This window comes from Euprymna scolopes, chromosome 17 (genome assembly GCF_053919585.1).
Source record: "Euprymna scolopes isolate OS-2025 chromosome 17, ASM5391958v1, whole genome shotgun sequence".
Lineage (NCBI taxonomy): Eukaryota > Metazoa > Mollusca > Cephalopoda > Sepiida > Sepiolidae > Euprymna > Euprymna scolopes.
This window is the reverse complement of record NC_136498.1, coordinates 69,328,962-69,348,782: the sequence shown is the minus strand read 5'-3', so window position 1 is coordinate 69,348,782 and position 19,821 is coordinate 69,328,962. Positions and strand designations below refer to the sequence as shown.

The window sequence follows — 19,821 nt, the reverse complement described above, 5'->3', positions numbered from 1 at the left end:
AAATAATTTTTAAAAAAAGCCAGAAAATTCAAATCGTAACAAGGGAGATAAATATTTTCTGAAAACAAAATCTTAGGTTAATTTTGTAAAATTCAATTTTCACCATCTTCAACAACCGTTTTCATTAATAATTAATTTTCTACCTAATCGTTTTTTGTAATTTTTGGATATGTTCATTAGTGCGATGTGACAAGTATTAGTTTTACTCGAAATTCAATATTTCGAATTCTACTACTATAACGAAGAAGCGCCAAATAATTTGTGATGACATCACCCAATGAAGTAGCAAGTTTGGTTATCTGTATGATATAAGCTTCTTCACTTCCGATTATCCCCTCTCCATCTAAAAAATTGCTTTTCAAATAATGCCGTTATTATTTAGAAAAGCCCTTCTTAACATGAGAGACGAGATTGATTCCTCCTGTATCGAACAATTTATTAAACAAAAATCACCATAAAAATTCAATTAAAAAAAAAAAAACAAGCGGCAACCGGAAGTGAAGTGGAAACTTGAATCGTAAAGATAACGGAATTTTTCTTTTAATTTTTCTTTTTTTTTTTTTTTTTTTGTGATTTCCGTAGAATTTTAAAATAGCGCGAGTGATGGTGAGAGTAGATGTTATGAACGTAGTAGGAGTTTGGTTGTGCCGCCATAAGTGTCAATTTGAATAAGCACCGTTCGCTTATTAAAAAAAATAAATAAAATATAAGTTGAAAAAAAAATGTGACAATAATCTGTACATAAAAAATTTTTTTAAAAATGAAACGCTATTTTTTTCCATGCGAGTTCCGAACCATCTGTGGACGATGTTTCTTAAAGAAAGTGTTTTAGCAAAGTCAAATTCAATGGGTACGAATAATGACTTAGCTGGCAAAATTATGTTTAATTGTAATTTGTACGTTGTGCATTATGACCTCTTGTGTTTCATATTCAGAAATATAAATAACTTCCATAACTTGGCTTTTTGGCCAAGAGCAAAATTGGAATTTTTTAAATTGTAATTTTTTCTTTAAACGAAATAAATTAAATATAAAGATCAAAGTGTAGTATCTGTTCTGCAGATGCTGCACTTCCATTTCTTGTTCTCTTTCGGTGGAGGAGAAATCCTTCACGACTGAGACAATTTTTATTTTTGTACCTTTTCTCCACGTTAAAAAACGACCCTGGTGTCTAACTGTCCCGTGGGGAGGCATTGTAAATAGGTACAATCAGATGTTTATGACGTTAGTTTTGCGGGGGGGGGGGCTGTCTCCCCACAAAACATGAGCATCTGGAATTCCCAAATGGTCACCCATCTGGTACTGGGTATTTATTTGCTCCTCCACCGAGCAAATTAGGCACAAGGCCGGTTTTTAATGTGAGGAGTGAAGAGGAAATGGGGACCAGCTCCCCGGGGAGTAGGGGAGCTGGATAGTGAAAATTGGTATGAAGGGTTTTTCCTACATTGACCAAGGTCTTATATGTGGGGTTGCCCCCACATATGGTCTTTGCTTGCAGTATCTGCCGGAACAGATACTACACTTTGATCCCGGCCCGAAGGCCAAGAACCGGCGCGATTGCCGGGAACTTACTGATCAGACTCAGTAAGGCTTAACTTCGGTAATCTAACGAAAAGGTCATCATGATTATGGCTGATGGTAACAATACAAATGCCAGCCAGAGAGAAAAAAAAGAACTTGTTGAGGTGTTTTCGATCAGTGTTTTCGGTTGTGACGCAGGATGGTTAGTTTCGTATTTACGGGAATTCGTTTAAAACTTTAATTTATAGTTTTATTTTATTGTTAAAAATGCAGTTATGTTTACAATTATTGTTTGTGCTTTACTTCCGGTTACCATTTCGTCTTTTGTTCATTAAATTGTTAGGTGAAAATACTAAATAGGTGCCGGGAGCCCCGTCCTCCCAATTTTAAGAAGGGCTTTTCTAAACAATGTGTCGCTACGTGCGCCTCTCTCTGCAACAAACATTTAAAAAAAAGTTTAAACATAGGGATGACAACCGGAAGTGAAGTAGAAACAGTAATGATAAAGATAATTAAACATTAACGTGAATTTTGAAGTGATATTTTGAAAATAAGGGTACTAGTGCACTTATTGATCCGTGCTGAAATAATAACGTTATTATTTAAAAAGCCATTCTTAACATGGGGAGGGGAGGGTGTTTTGTACCTATTCTCTCCTTTAACCTTACAATTGAATAAAAAAAAACAACAACTTTAATTAAACTTGGAAATACGATTTTAAAAATAGCGCGGATCGATCAGTACGGGTAAAATGACTGCCGATGCTCAAAATGTATAAACATTTTGACCCCTCCTTTTGCTTAAAAATTCACCGAAAATCAGGAAATCAACCAATTTTAATGAAATTTTCAGTATTTATCAAATAATGATCGCGGAATATAATGAACTAATTAGTGAAAATGTATTATTTTGTTTAAACAAAAAATACCTTTACTAAAGTTATGGTTTTCAGTAGTAAATAAAAAACGCAAGAATTTATTTTTGCTCTTTTATGTAAATAAAGCACCGTAATTTGTAATAAAATAAAATAAAAATAAAAATAATTTTTACAGGAACATTACGAAAAAAGCCCCTGAAGTTCGTATTAATGAAATCGATTAACTCGAAGAAAAAATTTCTCGAACTACCAATATTACCATTGAATTAAACATTGTTTATTTAATATTTTCACACAAAAAAATTATAATTGCAAAAATTATTTATACTTTTTTTTACGCTCACATTTTTAACGTAAGCTTTACATGTAAGATTCTAATATTTCCATTGCACGCAAGAACGTATAATTATCAACGTAAAATAATGTTCATATAATCTTGGAAAATAAAATATAAAAAATTAAATCGAAAAACAGGAACATAGAAAAATAATCTAATTAAAAATGGCAAAAATTATACGAACGTTCCATGTCGGTAAGTATGGATGCGCAGAGTTTTAAAAGAAAACCAGTCTGTTTTGCCTACCCTCTTCCTCTTTTCAACTACCGCCTGTTTGTGTTTATGAACTTTAAATTTCACGTAAACATTAATAATAAATAATAGCGCTAACTTTTTTTTTTCAAAGAATAAATTGTCAGTAGTATAATTAATGAATTTAATTAACTTTTCTGCATTTTTAAATGAAGGAAGGAGGGTCTGCGACTCAAAAAAAAAAAAAAAAGTCGCTCGGTATGCCAGATTAATGTTAAATAAAGACATAAATTATGTCTAATTTGTCCTTCCATACATATTTGAATATTGCCGCCAGAGTTTTTTTTTTTGATACGATAAACAAGTCTCGTTCCAACCAGTGATACATTTTTGGATAATTATTACTTTTTTTAGCAAAAATTAAGTACATTTATTCTATTAATTCATTATCTTAAGACTTTAACTTAATACTTAACTTGGAAATAATTCCAGAAAACTTATATTTTCCTTGCCAAAAAAAATGTAAATGCGATTTTTGTCATAATGAATTTTGACGTGAAATCTAGGGTTTTTCAGATTTGAGATAAAATTATTCCATGTATTTTTTTTTATTTCACACACTTTTTTTCTTTGAGGAATTAACTTTAAACTATAATCTTTCAAATACAATAAAAAGTACTCAAAAAATTAAGAAATTATTATGATTAACCGGCGTTAAAAACCATGACCCCTTACGGAAGTAGCCATTAAATTGCCCGTACTTAGTAAGTGCACTAGCACCAAAATAGGTTTTTTGTTGTTTTTTATTTTTACTTTAACTGCCACTCAACATTCACCTTTTAAAAGTTTTCGATTACACTAAACACGAAATATCACATTTAAATTTGGGGCAGAAGAGTAGTTTTCTGGATATTAAAGCCTATAGTATCCAATGTAATCTCTTACGTTTTGTTAAAACGGTTAAAGTAAAAATTTACCGAAAATAATATTGACTATCTTTGAATTTCGATTGAACAGGTGGTTCCTCGTTTATAATGGAAACTTCTTTTTGAGCCGTTTTGCAGTTTATATAAACCAAAATATGGGGACATATTTGGGGATACACCGTCTGTAAGAATTCTATTTGATGGCTATTGAAATTGGCGTAATTATTGTAAAAGAATTTTAAAATTATAGTGAAACAATATTGAAATTGGCGTAATAAAATTAAATTAAAACAATATTAGAAAACAGAATATTTTTTATTAAATACAGAAATTTTTTTATTAATATTTAATTAAACGATTTTTATTGAAATACACAAACGAACAAACATAAATCATATTGTTCTCGGATACATCGATTTCCTCCTCCACCGCACTTCCAACGAATGTAGATTGAACATCATAATTTTTTTCTAATAATAACTATTAAGGAATTAATAATTAAACAATAATTACATTCTTTAACAATAATTTAATTTTTTTTTAATTCTTTTACAATAATTATGTCAATTTCAATAGCTAATCAAACTACATTCTTACAGGCGGTGTACTAGCAGTATCAGAATTTTGGGGGAATTTTCAGCCGAGTCGCCATTTTGAATAGACACCTATCTTTCTATCAGATTATAAAAATATGAAAACGTAATTTAAACCCGTAAATTTTATTTCAATAAAACGAGCAAAGTCCAAATTTTAATATCATAAAAGCTTTAATAGAGAAATAAACAATTTTATTTATTTTTCCTTCGATTTCTTCACTTAACATTTCACGGAATGTCGAACAATAACATTACTTGAATCTTACGATAAATATTTAACGGCAAAATAAAGAACTTACCTGGTTAATGAGTAAGATATGCTTTCTTTTAATCTTCCTGTATGAGAATTTATTCATATTTATGTATTATAATCCATGTATTTTTTAAATGGAAGGATTTTTCCAACACGTATAGCGACAACGCGTGTCTTTCAAGAAAGTTGTAAAGACACCGGATGTTAAGATTACACTTATGTACGGAAGCCTATAAGTGTAAAAAAAAACACTAATTCAGAAACCTTAATAATCTCGATATTGGATTATATTCCTTCAAATTTTCCACTTTTAAAGGTTTTCGGAGGCGCTGAAAACGGAAATAACCATTTATATATACGGCAAACGAAACTAGTAGTTTCCAAGATAAAAAATTTTACAAGTGGGGGGTCACTTTTCTATAATGATGTGACGTCAAATGGGCACCCACTTTATGGCCACATTGCAATGAACAGATTTGGCCGTAATTTTAAAGGAATTTTCGAGGGTGGCTTCATATTGACCCTATATGAATAAAGGGTGGAATTCTTCATATTTACCCTATATGATTAAACAAATATTTAATGTAATAATAACAAACCAAAACACGTCTTCTTTATAATATAAGTTTTTTATTCCGTTTTGTATAAAATAAACGAAGGTTTATGTATATATCAAAAATATAAACAGAACACTTTAGGATTGACATTTCCTATTTTCCAATGTAAGTAAGATTTTAATCAAATAATTTCTTATAAATTCTTCAAAGATGTGAGAAATTAAGCAGAAAGACAAAGAAATTCCATTTGAATTTATTGAAATAAAAAAGAAATTGAGTTTATTTTAAATTCAGGGGAAAAAAATTAAGATAAGTTTGCAAATATCTTTAAAACAAGAAAATAAATAAAATTTTCCAGCGTACATTTTGAAATCAGAATAAAAGTTTAAATAATTTTATTTAAAACAAAATAAGAAAATATAAATTCTCTTTAGACAGATTTAAATTCCAGAATAAAAAATTCCTACAAAAATTCTGATACTGCTTATGCGTGCAAAACAAACCCACATTGGCAACATGTGGGTTTGTTTTGCAACAATAAAGACACTAAAATATTATCCAGTTAGGTAAAAATGTAACTTATCTTGCCTTTGATAACATTTATTTGCTATATTTTTTGTTTTTAGACCACTTTCTTTTTAATCTACGTGTACAAACAGAGACAGTAATAATACAAACGTAACTTTTACTTTATCGCCGAAACATTTTCGGCGATAAAGTGTAGAAATTACCTGAAAAATTAATGTTTTTAACTCAAATAAAGTTTAAAAAGTCAAAATAAAATTTAAATACAACTTTCTCATCAGTTACAGAAAGTAAAAAAATACGTGTAGTAAAAAAAAAAAAAACAACTCACCATTATTCCAATAAAATTCTTTAAAGACAAGTAAATAAGTCTGCTCAAAAGAATGCTTAGTGTTGGAGTAGCAGGCAGCAGTTACATTTTTGCCCGACTTCTAAAGGGAGATAACTTGTCCTTTTTTTTTATTTTGGCCCCTTTACGCTATCGTACATGAAAACTGGGATTTTTCATTTTTGGATTTACACAGATTACGAAATGACGAAGATATGCAATGTTATTTTTTTTTTTAATATCTTAAAGAAATACCTGAATTTTTTATTTATTATACTATAAATCTGCATTATCGGGTTTCGTCTTTTTTTTTTTTTATATCGAAAAAAAGGAAACCAGGAATTAAATATAAAAATATACATTGACCGAACATTAATGACTGGAAAATTCTAAACAAAAATTAAGCTTCCACGTAAAAAAAAAAAAAGAAAAAAAAAAACATGTGGTTATCGAAAAAAGAAGGATTTACATTTTGGACTTTACCGGTAAATTTACAGATAAGTGATATTTTTTTGTTGTTTTAAATTTGAGTATTTTATTTATTCATGTTTTATCTTCAATTTGTGATATATAAAACGTGTTGACCAAAATTAATTATTAAAATTCTCATAGACATTTCAAAATGGGGGGGTGAATTTATAAAACAACGTTTGTCTAAAATATTATATTCAGTTTATCGGAAAGAGCATAAAATTAAACATTCACCCTGAAAAAAACGTAACAATTGAACGATTAGGAAAATTTTGATAGATTTTTAAAGTTTAAAAATTGAAAAATATTCATCTCATAAAAATCAATTGATTTCATTACGTAACAAAATGGCTCCTAGCACGCACGCACTTTGTAAACACTTTTTTAAACAATGAAAAATAATATTTCTATTATTTTTTAAACAACTTAAATAGTTTATTTTGGAAGCATATTCTATAAAGAAAATAAATAACCCACTTTAGAAAGAGAAAGTACGAGTTTTCTATATTTTATTCGCAGTTTTCTGTTAGGAGTGTCAAAAATTCCCCCAAAATTCTGATACTGCTAGCGGTGTACCCTCCAAATATGTCCCAGCATATTTCTCAGATTTTGGTTTATCTAAACTGCAAGAGGGCCTCTTTTTGCGCTGATACTTAATGAAAAAAGTTAAAAAAAAAAAAAATATTCGGCGCTTATTATTTTACTATGATTCAACATAGTTTAATTGCTCTCAAACAATTAGTTAATTTACTAAAAATCATGTTTCAGTAAAATAGATAACTAAAATAAAAAAAAAAACATTAACAGAAACAAATTATAATAAATTTAGGTAAATTTTTACGACGTGCCTCAGCGTATTATAAACATCCCTACCTCCACGTGTTAACAACAGTTTTCGGAAAAAAACAACCCCCCAACCTCGAAAGCCATTCTTAACATGGGGAGGGGATTCCGAAAGCTGTTCTTAACATGGGGTGGTTGAGAATGTTTATACGATGCTGGGGCAGGCCATGAAAAAAAAAATACCCAAATTTAATCGTCTACCCGAAACGCGGACAAAGCAAGTCAACCAAAGAAATACTGTAAGAAATTCTGCAGAAATAAGCAAACTTTTTATTGGACGGTTTCTCCGCCCACAGATTTATTCTAACCAATCAAATTGCATGTTATAACTAACTGCCGAGAATGTTCTTGGCACCAATATTCCCTTTTTCAGACCAGAATCCAAAAAGGCACAGAGTTGGAGACGTGGATTTCTCACTCGAATCGAGGCAGCAAAAAAATACTTTGTTGCTTTGGAACGTTTTAATGCCTAAACGTGGAGCAGAACATTATCATTGCAATTACCAATGCCCTTAAGTACGGCGAATTATATTTGCACGCTTGTGCTACAATTTGATGTCTGTCAAGACGAAATTAAGGTCTATGGTTTAACCTGCTTGTTCGCCATTGGACTGACTCGAAGGACACCTCGTGGGTGCCCAGCTAGCAGTATCCATCTTGGAAGTCACCTCAATACTCCAACCTGCGCATTCTTCGTCAGCAGGAATTCTACCAAGCCTTTATTGAAGACGAACTATTATTCCCTTCGCGATCGTTACCAGCCCATAGTGGCAGATAGCTGAAGATGACACATCTTTTTCAACATGGACCTTTTTTACTTTAATAAAATTTACGTTGAAGTCTTAAGATGAGCTTGTTGTAATTTCTGTTTGCTTTTCTTCATTCTGCCGAGGGCAAAAACCTTGTGAGAGAAAATCTCAATACATTGCCGGTGACTCCAGAAGAGTTATAAATGCAAGTTTTATTAATTATTATTATTGGAAAAAGGGGGGTAACATTTTTTAGTAAGGCACACTTAACAAATTACAATAATCGAAGGTAGTTGAAATCGGTAATGTTGACACGTGACACACTGGTGGTTATCAATGTCTATGAAATTATTACCCTTAAAATCAAAGGTCAATGTGCCTCGTTGAATTTTCTGAGTATTTGGGTCTGTTATGAATGTCACATTTAAAATTGTCACCGACAAATAGTTATAATGATATTAAGACCTTTATTCATGGTTGCCGAGTCAAAAGTCGGAGGTTTTAGCTGGAATCGGATTTCTAAGAGTAGTCGGAGTCCGACTCAAATTTTTTATCCGACTCCTTAAGTCCAATAAATTTTTTTTCACATGGTTTTCCGGTTGCACAATTTAGAAGTTTTTGTATGGTTTTTCTTTTATTTTTAGAGAAACATCATATTTTGTACTGCTTCTACTTCAAGGTATTCCGGTCCATCAGATCACTGTAAATCCTGTCTGGACAGCTGTTTTCGTTTTGGTTGTGACGTCACACAGGTTTGAGTGAGATCACAGTGAATTACATCGGATAACAATCAGATTGTAATCCGAAAGTTATCCAGCTGCGGAATCAAATGGAATTTGGCAATGGGATTGATCCGGAATTACAACCTTATCCAAAAAACAGGTCTAAACAACCTATGCTACTATAGCCCTTTATAGCTTTTTCCTGTGTTTCCTTTGAGCCTCTTTCCATAAAGGCAATATTATCTTTTAAAAAATTTCTTCTCTCTATAATATGTGTCTACTCTCTTCTGATAAGCGTTTGGCTTCAAAATACCATTGCCTAAAGAGGTTTCCCTATTCCTAAATATTGTATTCCTTTTTGAACTGATAGAATAATAAAATTTCATTGTAATTTTTTTATCCCTTTGTTATCTTAACTTATTCTAAAAAGATGGTTGGGTATATTTATCATACAAGTAAATGTAAAAAATAATATACATGAAAAATAATTATAAAATGCATGCTGAATAGATGTGGGAGGCTGATATATGGATCTGCAGAATAGATTTCCACATAGGGGTCAAGGAGTCGGAATCTGAGTTTTATCATTGGACTCGGCAACCCTGCCTTTATTATTCTCTACATGGTTTTCAATTGCCATTTTTTCGCTACTGATGATATGGTACTAGTGCAGAGAGTGATCCGTAAATAAAAATAATAACATTATTTAAAAAGCCATTCTTAACATGGGGAGGGGAGGGTGTTTTGTACCTATTCTATACTTCAACCTTACAATTGAATAAAAAAATATATCATAAAACTTTAATTAAACTTGGAAATATGATTTAAAAAATAGCGCGGATCACTCTCTGCACTAGCACCGATGATACGAACCAAAGTAAACATGCGCATTAAAAAAAAAATAGGACTTGCATGCAATCAGTTAGAATCGAAAACAAAGCTCTCGGCAGACTTGCCGTTTAGTTGTATATCCTCAAATCATGTAATCACTAAAGCTGTGACAACAGTATATTCTTTTCATTGTTTTGACTCTTGAGTATATGTCCATTAATATACTATGTTTTTATATAGACTGATGTGATTCTCGGTTGTCTTACTGTGTCGGATATATACTTAGTTAAAACAATGAAAAGAATATTCTGTTAGTAAAAGGAACTCTTTCAGTCACCGTCGGTATCTCACTTAATGTAAACAAAAGTTTGTTTACATTTATGAAATGAACAATATGGATATATTAGAAATGTTTCACAAATTTTAAATGGGTAAAACGTTATCATGTGATTAAAATTTAATTTAAATTAACCACATGTGGTCACTTTCCTGTTAATTATTCTTCGAAAATGGATATTAACTGCAAAACAACCATTGTGAATCATGTTTTAGGAAATTAAAAAAATTCAAATAGAATTTGGCATATGTTTGTTCATCAAATGCAAGAAGTGTTTTTTCGCACATCATCATATGCCCCCGAAAACAATATCGACTATAAAAGTAATAAAAAACACAATAATTCATTTTAAAACCTTATCTTGCATTATTTCTTTTTTTATTATTTGTTAAACAATTATGATTATATACAACTGTTAGATTTTGTTTACATTCAGCGAGATACCGGTGTTGACCTAAAGAGTTTCTTTTAGTGATTACATGGTTCAAGGATATTCGTACAACTAAACAGCAAATCTGCGTACAAGAGCACTTAAAGTCAGCTTACGTCTGCCAAGTTCCAATTATTTTTATCCCAATTTTCATCCCTTAGTAGCTCTTTTTACTGGCTAAAGACCAAATCGAATCTGTTCCACAAATCCAAATCCTCTAGATACCAAGTTTCGAGTTTGTAGACTCAACATTGACAGAGGAGTTTGATAGAGACCGTTTCACAGGCAGACAGACAATGTCACACATATATGCGAGAGAAAGACTAGCTGGGAGACCCGACGTTGTCAGGGATTAAATAAGAATCAACAAATGCTTCTGCTTCACCTTTTCATACTTTTATTGTCATTGAAAATAAGTGAAATCACCCATTTTTAATCAAATCGGTTGATTGCCTGCTTTAATTAGTGACCCTCTCTCACCGCAGTGTACCGGAGGAATTTCACATACCTTCCCACAGTGACTTAGTCCACAATACATTGTAGTCTACATTGCACTGTAGAAAATTTACTGTGGATTTTATAAAATTATCTGTAAATAATGGTTTCACTTCAAGTTTAAATGCAAAAGTCAAGTATCATGGTGCAATTGTGCTCTAAGAAGAAATATTCGTTTCGAACGTGTCCCTGTCTTATAAAAAAAAAAATCTACAGTTGATTTTAGGCTGGGACTTTCAGCTTGTGTGGTGAGAAAACTTCAAATGCACTTGTAATGTTAGGTTGTATAAAAGTGTTAACTTAGGTCAAAATTGAACGTCCTTTAATCGAATTTTTTCCAATTATCGATTTTGATACTTATCTTGGATACAAAACCCATGTAAGAACACTCCCAAACACATCAAGAACCTCCATGTGAAATTTCCAAAAAAAATCAGCCCAGTCGTTTGAGATTCCATAGGGAACGAACTCGCATACACACAAAATTCCTTTTATATAATAGTCCGTATTTATTTGCTTCCCCATGAGGGCAGAGTTAGACACGGTTTTTAATGTGGAGAAAATCCAGCTCCCCAAAAGGGGCACTCTGGATAGGAACAAAAATAAAACTTGTCTCAATAATGGAGGATTTCTCTTCTGCTGACCGAAGACAGAAGATGAAGTGGAACATCAGAACAGATACTACACTGTGAGGAGTTATCCCCCTTGATTTATTTATATATCCGCCATGTTTTTTTCTCTTTTTCCCTGTAATCTTATTTTGGTCGCGTTTCGCGTAGTCGATATAGCTTGCTATAAATTACTATTATATATATATATATATATATATATATATATATATATATATATATAAGAAGAGTTCTTTAAGAACAATTATACCCATCTATGTCAGTATAAATAATTTTTAAGATATTAACTATTGCAGTAACAAACAATTAAATCGCTTCAACTTATCAACGGAATAGTTTTACTAGCGTTTAACGAATATTTTCTGAAAGCCAAGAAGAAAAATGAACATACGAAACCGTGGACAAGAATTTAAAAAGGAAAGAAAACACAGGTTACAGGTCGAACTTAGTTGACTTAGATAAACTACTTCTTTTTTTAATACTGCCCTTATTAACGACATGGGGTTCAAAACCATGCATTGAAAATATTACCTTAGCATTAATATTGGTCCTAGCATTAAATAAATACTCGGTGAACTTGTAGCTCCACCAAATGTCGGTTTAGTTTGGTTCTTACCGTAAAATGATCCTCTATTTTCGGCCCAGCCCAGAACTATCAACAATATTTTTTTTACCACTAACCCTAAGTCCGACTAACAAGGTCGTAAAACCACAAAAATTAGCACCTACCATAAAAAATGTTTTACACCTTTTAAGTTTTTTGTGACGATTATCATATATTATAAACGGGTTTGTATTACTGTACACATAGATTCGAAAAAGTTGTCAAAAAAAAAAATATATATATATATAACAAATAAATGTTATCAAAGGCAAGATAAGTTACTTTTCTACCAAACTGGATATATTTTTTGTGTTTTTATTCAATGTAACATGTTTATTCAGCTCGAAAAACATGCAGTGTTTACCGATGTATTGGAAAATTCAAAATGGCGCCCAACACTCTCTTTAACATAGTAAGTTTGGGAAAAGGTGTTATAAATAATAAACTAGACGAAATACTATTTAAAAACACCGAATGTATGTCAACTTATGTCACGGTAACATATAATGAGCGAATTTCTAACAGTATTTTGTCTAGTTTATTATTTATAACATCTTTTCCTGAACTTACCGTATTAAAGAAAGTGTCGGCCGCCATTTTGAATTTTCCAATACATCGATAAACACTGTATGTTTTTCGAGCTGAATAAATATGTTACATTGAATAAAAACACGAAAAATTAACCAGTTAGGTAGAAAAGTAACTTATCTTGCCTTTGATAACATTTATTTGTTATATATTTGTTTTTTGACAACTTTTTTGAATCTATGTGTACAGTAATACAAACCCTTATAAACCTAAGTTAGTAAAATAAAATTTAAAAATAAATAAATTTAATGACTTAAGAAGGGGGTTCACTTTCTCGTTATAAAGTTCTACTTCTTTGCTACCTGACTTACTGTCTATTTCTTTATCGACGTGTCACGTGATTAGGTTATAACAAGAATGTGAACCCTCTTCTTAAAAGTCATTAAATTTTTTTTTCAACATTTTTTTCTGTCAATATGATTATTAAATCTAATCTATGATAATCGTCGCATTTTTAGGGGGTGGGCACTCTCGTACAGGTACGAAAAAAAAAATGGTTATAGTGCGCATAAAGAGTATTGAACGCAACTTCCGATTGTTTTTTATTTAAAAGTCTTCAGATTTATAATTTCTCAAGAGAATTTCGGGTTTATATCTATTTTTATAAAAACTATAATAATTAGAAAAAATATATACAAAACTAAGCGGAAGTCGCACTCAATGTACTTTTATTGTTCGTTAACCAAAAGAACTCCCATAGCAACAAAATAAATGTTAGTGTTAACTGCCCTAAAACGTTAAAATGGCTCTGAAGTTCCTGTGGAAACTTTTTTTTTTTTTTTTTTTTTTTAACTTATATGCGAAACCGACTCCGCCCTACCCACCATCATTCTAAAATAATTGTTTTATTTTCGTGGCTTCCGTCAGGTTTTGGAGGGTAATTCACACGTAATCGTCTAATAAAAAAAAAAAAAAAAAAAAATCGGTGCTAATGCACTTACTGATCCGCGCTATTTTTTTTAAACCGTATTTCCAAGTTTAATTAAAGTTTTATTTTTTTTTTTTTATTCAATTGTAAGGTTAAAGTACAGAATAGGTACAAAACATCCCCCAATCCCCATGTTAAGAATGGGTTTTTAAATAATAACGTTATTATTTCAGCACGGATCAATAAGTGCACTGCAGAGTACCAAAAATTCTTTGGATGGGTAGGGAGTTACAAGAAAAAATAAAGAAATACCAAGGAAAAGAAACACTTGGATGTGTGAAACAAAAAGGAGACTGCGGTTTAAAATGGGTTATTAATGCAGTTAATAATATTAATAATAATAATGTGTGCTAATCACCTGCCGCTGCTGGTGGCGGCGGGGGGAACCTGCCTTCTTCCATCTCCAGATTGTGTAATCCACCCGCCTCTTCATGTTCGGGTATCGGGGGAGGCGGGGGCGGATGGCCAGCTGATTCTCCGGGCCCTTCTTCATCCATATCTCACCCATCCAGACTGCAGGCTTACCTCGGGTAATTTCAAGTCCGATCAAGGAACACCACCCCGAAAAAAAGACATGCAAAACTGTCTACCCAAAACAAAGATTTCTTTTGTTAACCATACGCAACGTTTTTTTTGTTTTTGTTGTTTTGTTTTTCAAGTCTAAGAACCAAATGTTTTTGTTTTCTTTTTATAATTATAGAAAGTAAAACAGAAAATGGAAATTTTTCTTGGCTTCTTTTTTGCGGAGAAAGAGAGAGGTCGTCATAGATTGTTTTCTTTCTCGGTTTCTAATCCTAAGAACAGTGGACCTTTTTCCAAATTAATCCACATTATTTTTTTTTGCATCATTTATATTGGCAAATAAACGAATTGCTATTTTTTTATTTTTATTAGAGGTTTATACGCGGTTAAGCAATGTTAAAAATAACTTTATCGTATTAGCATCGTGACTCAGCTAAAAAATGAAGGTTAGTCTTGTCAAACATTCCCTCTCCGTGTTGTCACGGACGTTGCTGTTTTTTTGTTTTTTGTTTTTTCTCTCTCTTCTTTTTTTTCTCTCTTCTCGAATACGTGGTCGCTTTAGAAAAACATGTGTCCTTTCTCTTCTCTTGTGTTAATTATTATTATTATCATTATTATTATTATTATTACTACTACTACTACTTATCGGTAACTTAATTTAAAAAAAAAAAAAAAAAACTCTTTTTTTTTTTTTTAATCGTCAGTGTATACGTTTGAGATGGGGAGTAAATTTTTGTCTATCAACAATCAAGTTATCCATTTCCGAATTCCCCCTTTTTTTAAGCAACAAAAATCCGGTATTTCTTTTCTACTCCTGCTATTATATCCATGGGGAGGGGGGTAAGCTTCTTTTTTTTTTTTCCTCCTTTGTTGGTGTCGTGTAGTTTTTGATGGTTGTTTGTACAAGGCTATCGTTTCTTTTTCTTTATATGCTTGTGTGTGATGGCTCTGCCATTTGTGAAGTGGAAAGTGAAAACGAAATTGGCAAGGTCCGGTCGTCGATTACTGGTGGTCCCCATTCACATCTTGTTGTGTAACGCACGAAGAATCTACCGGCTGGAGAGTCGGAGAGGAGACGGGTGAGGAGAAATGCCTATACAGATAGACGGAGTTGGAACACGGGCAACGAAAAAGAAAGAGAGAGGGGGATTCATTAGAGTCCGTATTACAAAGAGAGAGAGTGTGTGAGTATTTACGACAATGTGTCGACCAAGTTATTATTACGTCCTGCGGCTCGTATTCTTTTAATAATAATAATAATAATAATAATTAAATAGTTTTCGTTTTAATATTTTCTTCAAAGCCGGTGAAAATTAATATTAAATAAACTACCTCCTAAAGAAAGACTAGAAAATATATAGCATTATTCGGACTACTAGTCTCGTTGTTACGGCATGGTCATACCGGTTCAGTTCACGTATTGACATGCCGGCTCACGTCAGATCACCCAAGTTAAGCGGCGTTGAGTTTGAACAGTACTAAAATGGGTGACCTTTTGAGAATACTCGGTACTGTATGTGGAAGGGCTCTCTGCTTATCTCGACATTGTTTTCAGTCGTTCTGGACTTCTTGCTACTAGAATCAAGCAGTGCCGATACAATGAATACGTGGCTGGAGATTTTTTAATCAAGACTGCTTGGAGGCTTCTGATTCTCATCTTAGTTGTTACCTTTACACCGTTTGTTTCGCCCGATGTAACCTCCGACCTTCTTTGGGTGTATCTTTCCAACGGAAACCATATTGCATGTCACTAAAAGGGTTATTTCTGCTGAGGTGGTTGACTATTTCTCTATTTAATATGGATTCCAGCAACTTACTCATGACACACAGGAGACTTATTGGTCTGCACTGAGAGGAAGATGACTTCTCACCTGAATTCTTAAATACAGGGCATACTGATGAAATTTTCCAGGGTGTTGAGAAGCACTTCCTAAGGCAACACTTAAATAGTTTTGTAAGTATGGGGGCAAGTTCTGGTTGAAGCTTTTTCAACACTATAATTGGAATGCCGTCAGGGCCAGTTGCTTTACTGGAATCAAGGTTCTTGATTAGCTTGGTGACCTCACGCGCAGATATTTGTATGCTGCATAGCGTGTTGTCTGTTATAGGAGGAAATACGGGGAGTTGATGGCCTTCGTCGCATAGGGTAGAATTAGCTGCAAAGTTTTTGGCAAATAGTTTGGCCTTGTCTGATGCTGATAATCTCAGGTCCATTGATGATGGTTGGGATAGAACACACGCTTCTGTTCACGATCCTGTTTGCTATTTGCCAAAACTGGTGGGAACCAAGCCGCTGCTCAGTTACTTTGGATTTAACGGACTGAGCATATTGCTTCCTTGCATTTTTTATTAATCTTTTACAGTAGTTGCTGGCAGTCCTGAAAGCAGCTTTAGTCTCAGTACATCTATTAAGTTGGTAGCTACGGAAAAAGTGATTTCTGTGTGCAATGGCAGCAGCACATTCTGGGAGAACCATGGCTGGCTGTTAGGTTTTTGTTGGAATTTTTTGGATGGTATGAATCGGTCTATGCCTACAATTAACCATTCGGTCAGGTCTGATACTATAGAGGACACATAAACATGGAATGCAGAGGTAGATCAAATATAAATGTACGGAAGCTATCCCAGTCAGAGGTGGAGAGGTACGTCTGAAGACTTATTACATTTCATTTTTATCTTAACTGATACAACTGAGTGGTCGGAGGATCCCAGAGGAAATAGAACAGAAGATGAACATAGCTCAGGAGAAGTTGTGAGAAAAAAGTCTAGAAGGCTTGCATACTGACCGGTAGTATCGGGCACACGGGTGGGTTCATGAACAATCTGAGTGAGGTCATAGGCAATGGCAAAATCATAACAAACCTCCCTTCACCATCTGTCTTATTTGAGTGGGTCAGCCATTCCACATTATGGACATTGAAGTCACCGCAAATGTGAATGGTAGCCGAAGGATGAGCAGTTAGAATGCGGTCAATTTTCTCAGATATACTCTTAAAGATAGTAACTCCGCTGTTGTGGGGGGGGATAGAAGGCAAATATAAATGTGGTGGTGTAAGCAAGTGCAACCCGGAAGCACATATGAGGTAAATTAGGGTCTTCTCTACCACACGGAAAGCCATCTTTAATGTAGGCACATATTCCATGCCCATGGCAATCTTGGGGGTCAGATTTAGATGTTAAGTTAGAGTAACAAAGGCCTTTGATAGGGTATGGTATAAAGCTTTACTCCACAAAATCTCCAGCTAAGGTATAGCTAGAAATGTCTTCTCAATTATTAAATCATTTCTCTCTGATAGGTTCATAAGAGTAGTGGTTGATGAGCCGAAATCAGAGGCTCATAGTATTAATGCTGGAGTCCCTCAAAATATTCAAAACAAAGATTTACTAAGAAATTTAAATCATTTTACATTAAATTCATGTGCACAAATGATTCCCTTACTCTAAGGTCTAAAATATTGTTTTATTTCCTTTTACCAACAACTTTTTCAGACTGTTTGCATGTAATCGTCTAAAAAAAATATAATTTTTTTTTGTGATAATGAAGGTGAATCAGCTTAGCATGTAAGACTCCGATAATACAAAAGGATTCTTTTTAAATTACAAACTGCCTTCAATAAGTTTCCAGACTTTTTTTCTTATGTCACTTTTAATGATAGTGCACACATGAAACTCTAGTCCCCTTCGAAGTAATCTCCTCTGGCTGCAATACACTTGTACCATTCCAACAACTTCTGGAAGGCCCCATGGAAATCTTCTTGTGTGAGCGCGTCAGTGACTCTTGTCACAGCCTCTTTCATCTCAATTATCTCATAATGATAGCCCTCTAAGATTTTCCTTGAACTTAGGGAATAACCAAAAGCCACAGGGAGCAAGGTCTGGACTATAGGGAGAGTGAGGAACTGTCTTGATACCAATCTGGTATATTCCGACTACGGGAGATGACGACGTTAGGGTATTTTTTTAAATTCTTGCAGGGAGATGTCAACATCCTCTTACATACAGATCCTGGCATTCCCAAATAGTCACCCAGCTGGTACTGACCAGGCTCAATGTTGCTTAACTTTGTTGATCTAACAAAAAGCGGTATGTTCACATAATTATGCTGTATATCCTCAACATATATACTCTTGACTAACCTGACAGGCAACAAAATCCCACCCTTCAGTTGTTAGAAAGCCTTCTACTCTGGTAGTTTCTTTCTTCAGACTGCTAGAATTTTGAATTCTTATCCTGTTTCCTGCTTCTCTGACTGTACTAAGCTTAAATGTAATGTGAACAAATATCTCGCTGCTCAATTCCCCACAGTCCCCTGTTGGATACAATCCCAAATAGTAACCCCTTATATTCCAAGTGGAAAAATGCCTTGTTTGGTGTGGAGAAAAGTTAAAAAAAAAAAAAGAGAGAGAAAAAAAAGGAAAATAAAATCGATTTGGAGATGTCCTAAATCCATCAAGAAGCACTCTCCAACTCTGTGATAGAAGTCTTCAGTTTTAGATTGAAATTCACGGCAGGAATTTACCCAAAATAACAAATGTCATTGTTTGAAATTACAGACATGATGATACAAATTTCATGAAAGGCTTTATTCATGGTATCATATCCACAACAACTACTCAAACCATGGACACTATTCTACCTAAACGGCATATAAGTGCATGACTTCACTTGGCAAACAATCAAAACATTATCATCTCACCTGCACACAAATGTGGTGGTGCTGCAATAATTAAATCAAAATAAAAAGAAAAATATTCCAACTCCTTCAAAATCCAAACCTCTATGAAGAAACTAATCCTGAGCTTATACAAAAAGAAATAAAATTAACAAATGATAATAAAACCTGGTTGGCATGTATTGAATACTACCCCACTGCTCCCACTTTACATGCTCTACCAAAAACCCACAAAAATAATATTCCAATGCACCTCATAATCTCAGGCATCGTAGTGCTACCCACAAAATAGCAGATGCTATCACAAAAATACTAACCTCATTACTAGGTATAAGCAATCTCTCCCATATAAAAAAAACTCCAGAGACCTACTCACTAAAAAAAAAAAAATTCTGCTAACAAAACAATAAAAAGCCTGGATATGGAATCCTTGTACACAAATATTCCTACTAATAAATGTCTTAACTTAATTCAAAAACAACTCAACAAAATTTACATCCACTTACCTTTCACACTAAAAAACATAATTAATATTATAATTTACGCATTGACATGATGTATTTTACTTTTGATAACTTATTCTACAAGCAGAAGTTTGACCTACCTATGGGTAAATTCCCTTAATGGGGTTTTAGCCTGTTTGTTTTTACATTTTATGGAAACTGGACCTCTCAAATACAGACTGCTTAAAAGTGCATCATTCAATAAATACATAGATGACATCTTGATTTTCCTTTCGAAATCCTCTAAAATAGAGTGATGGCAACTTTCTGTCTCGTGAGACAATAGTGTTTTGCATCTAGTCTGTGGCATCTGCTTCGGCTATGCAGTCAAAAATTAAAGTTGCTTTTCCAGATACAAGTCTGGGAAGGTGAAAGGAGACCTAAG

General features: G+C 33.1%; 1 protein-coding gene across 4 annotated transcripts in view; it reads right to left on the bottom strand.

The window, feature by feature from the left end:
* The window catches only part of LOC145296779 (kelch-like ECH-associated protein 1), a 201,154-nt gene that overhangs the window by 37,731 nt on the left and 143,602 nt on the right, over nucleotides 1–19,821 (bottom strand). Inside the window, exon 1 of one of the 4 annotated variants that reach the window (XM_080142838.1) lies at nucleotides 14,098–14,933. The exons of the other annotated variants lie outside the window; for them this stretch is intronic. Coding sequence (XP_079998964.1) covers nucleotides 14,098–14,236 — 139 coding nt within the window. The 5' untranslated portion in view covers nucleotides 14,237–14,933. Of the gene's footprint in view, nucleotides 1–14,097; nucleotides 14,934–19,821 lie in introns of those variants that run through there. 4 annotated transcript variants of the gene reach the window in all.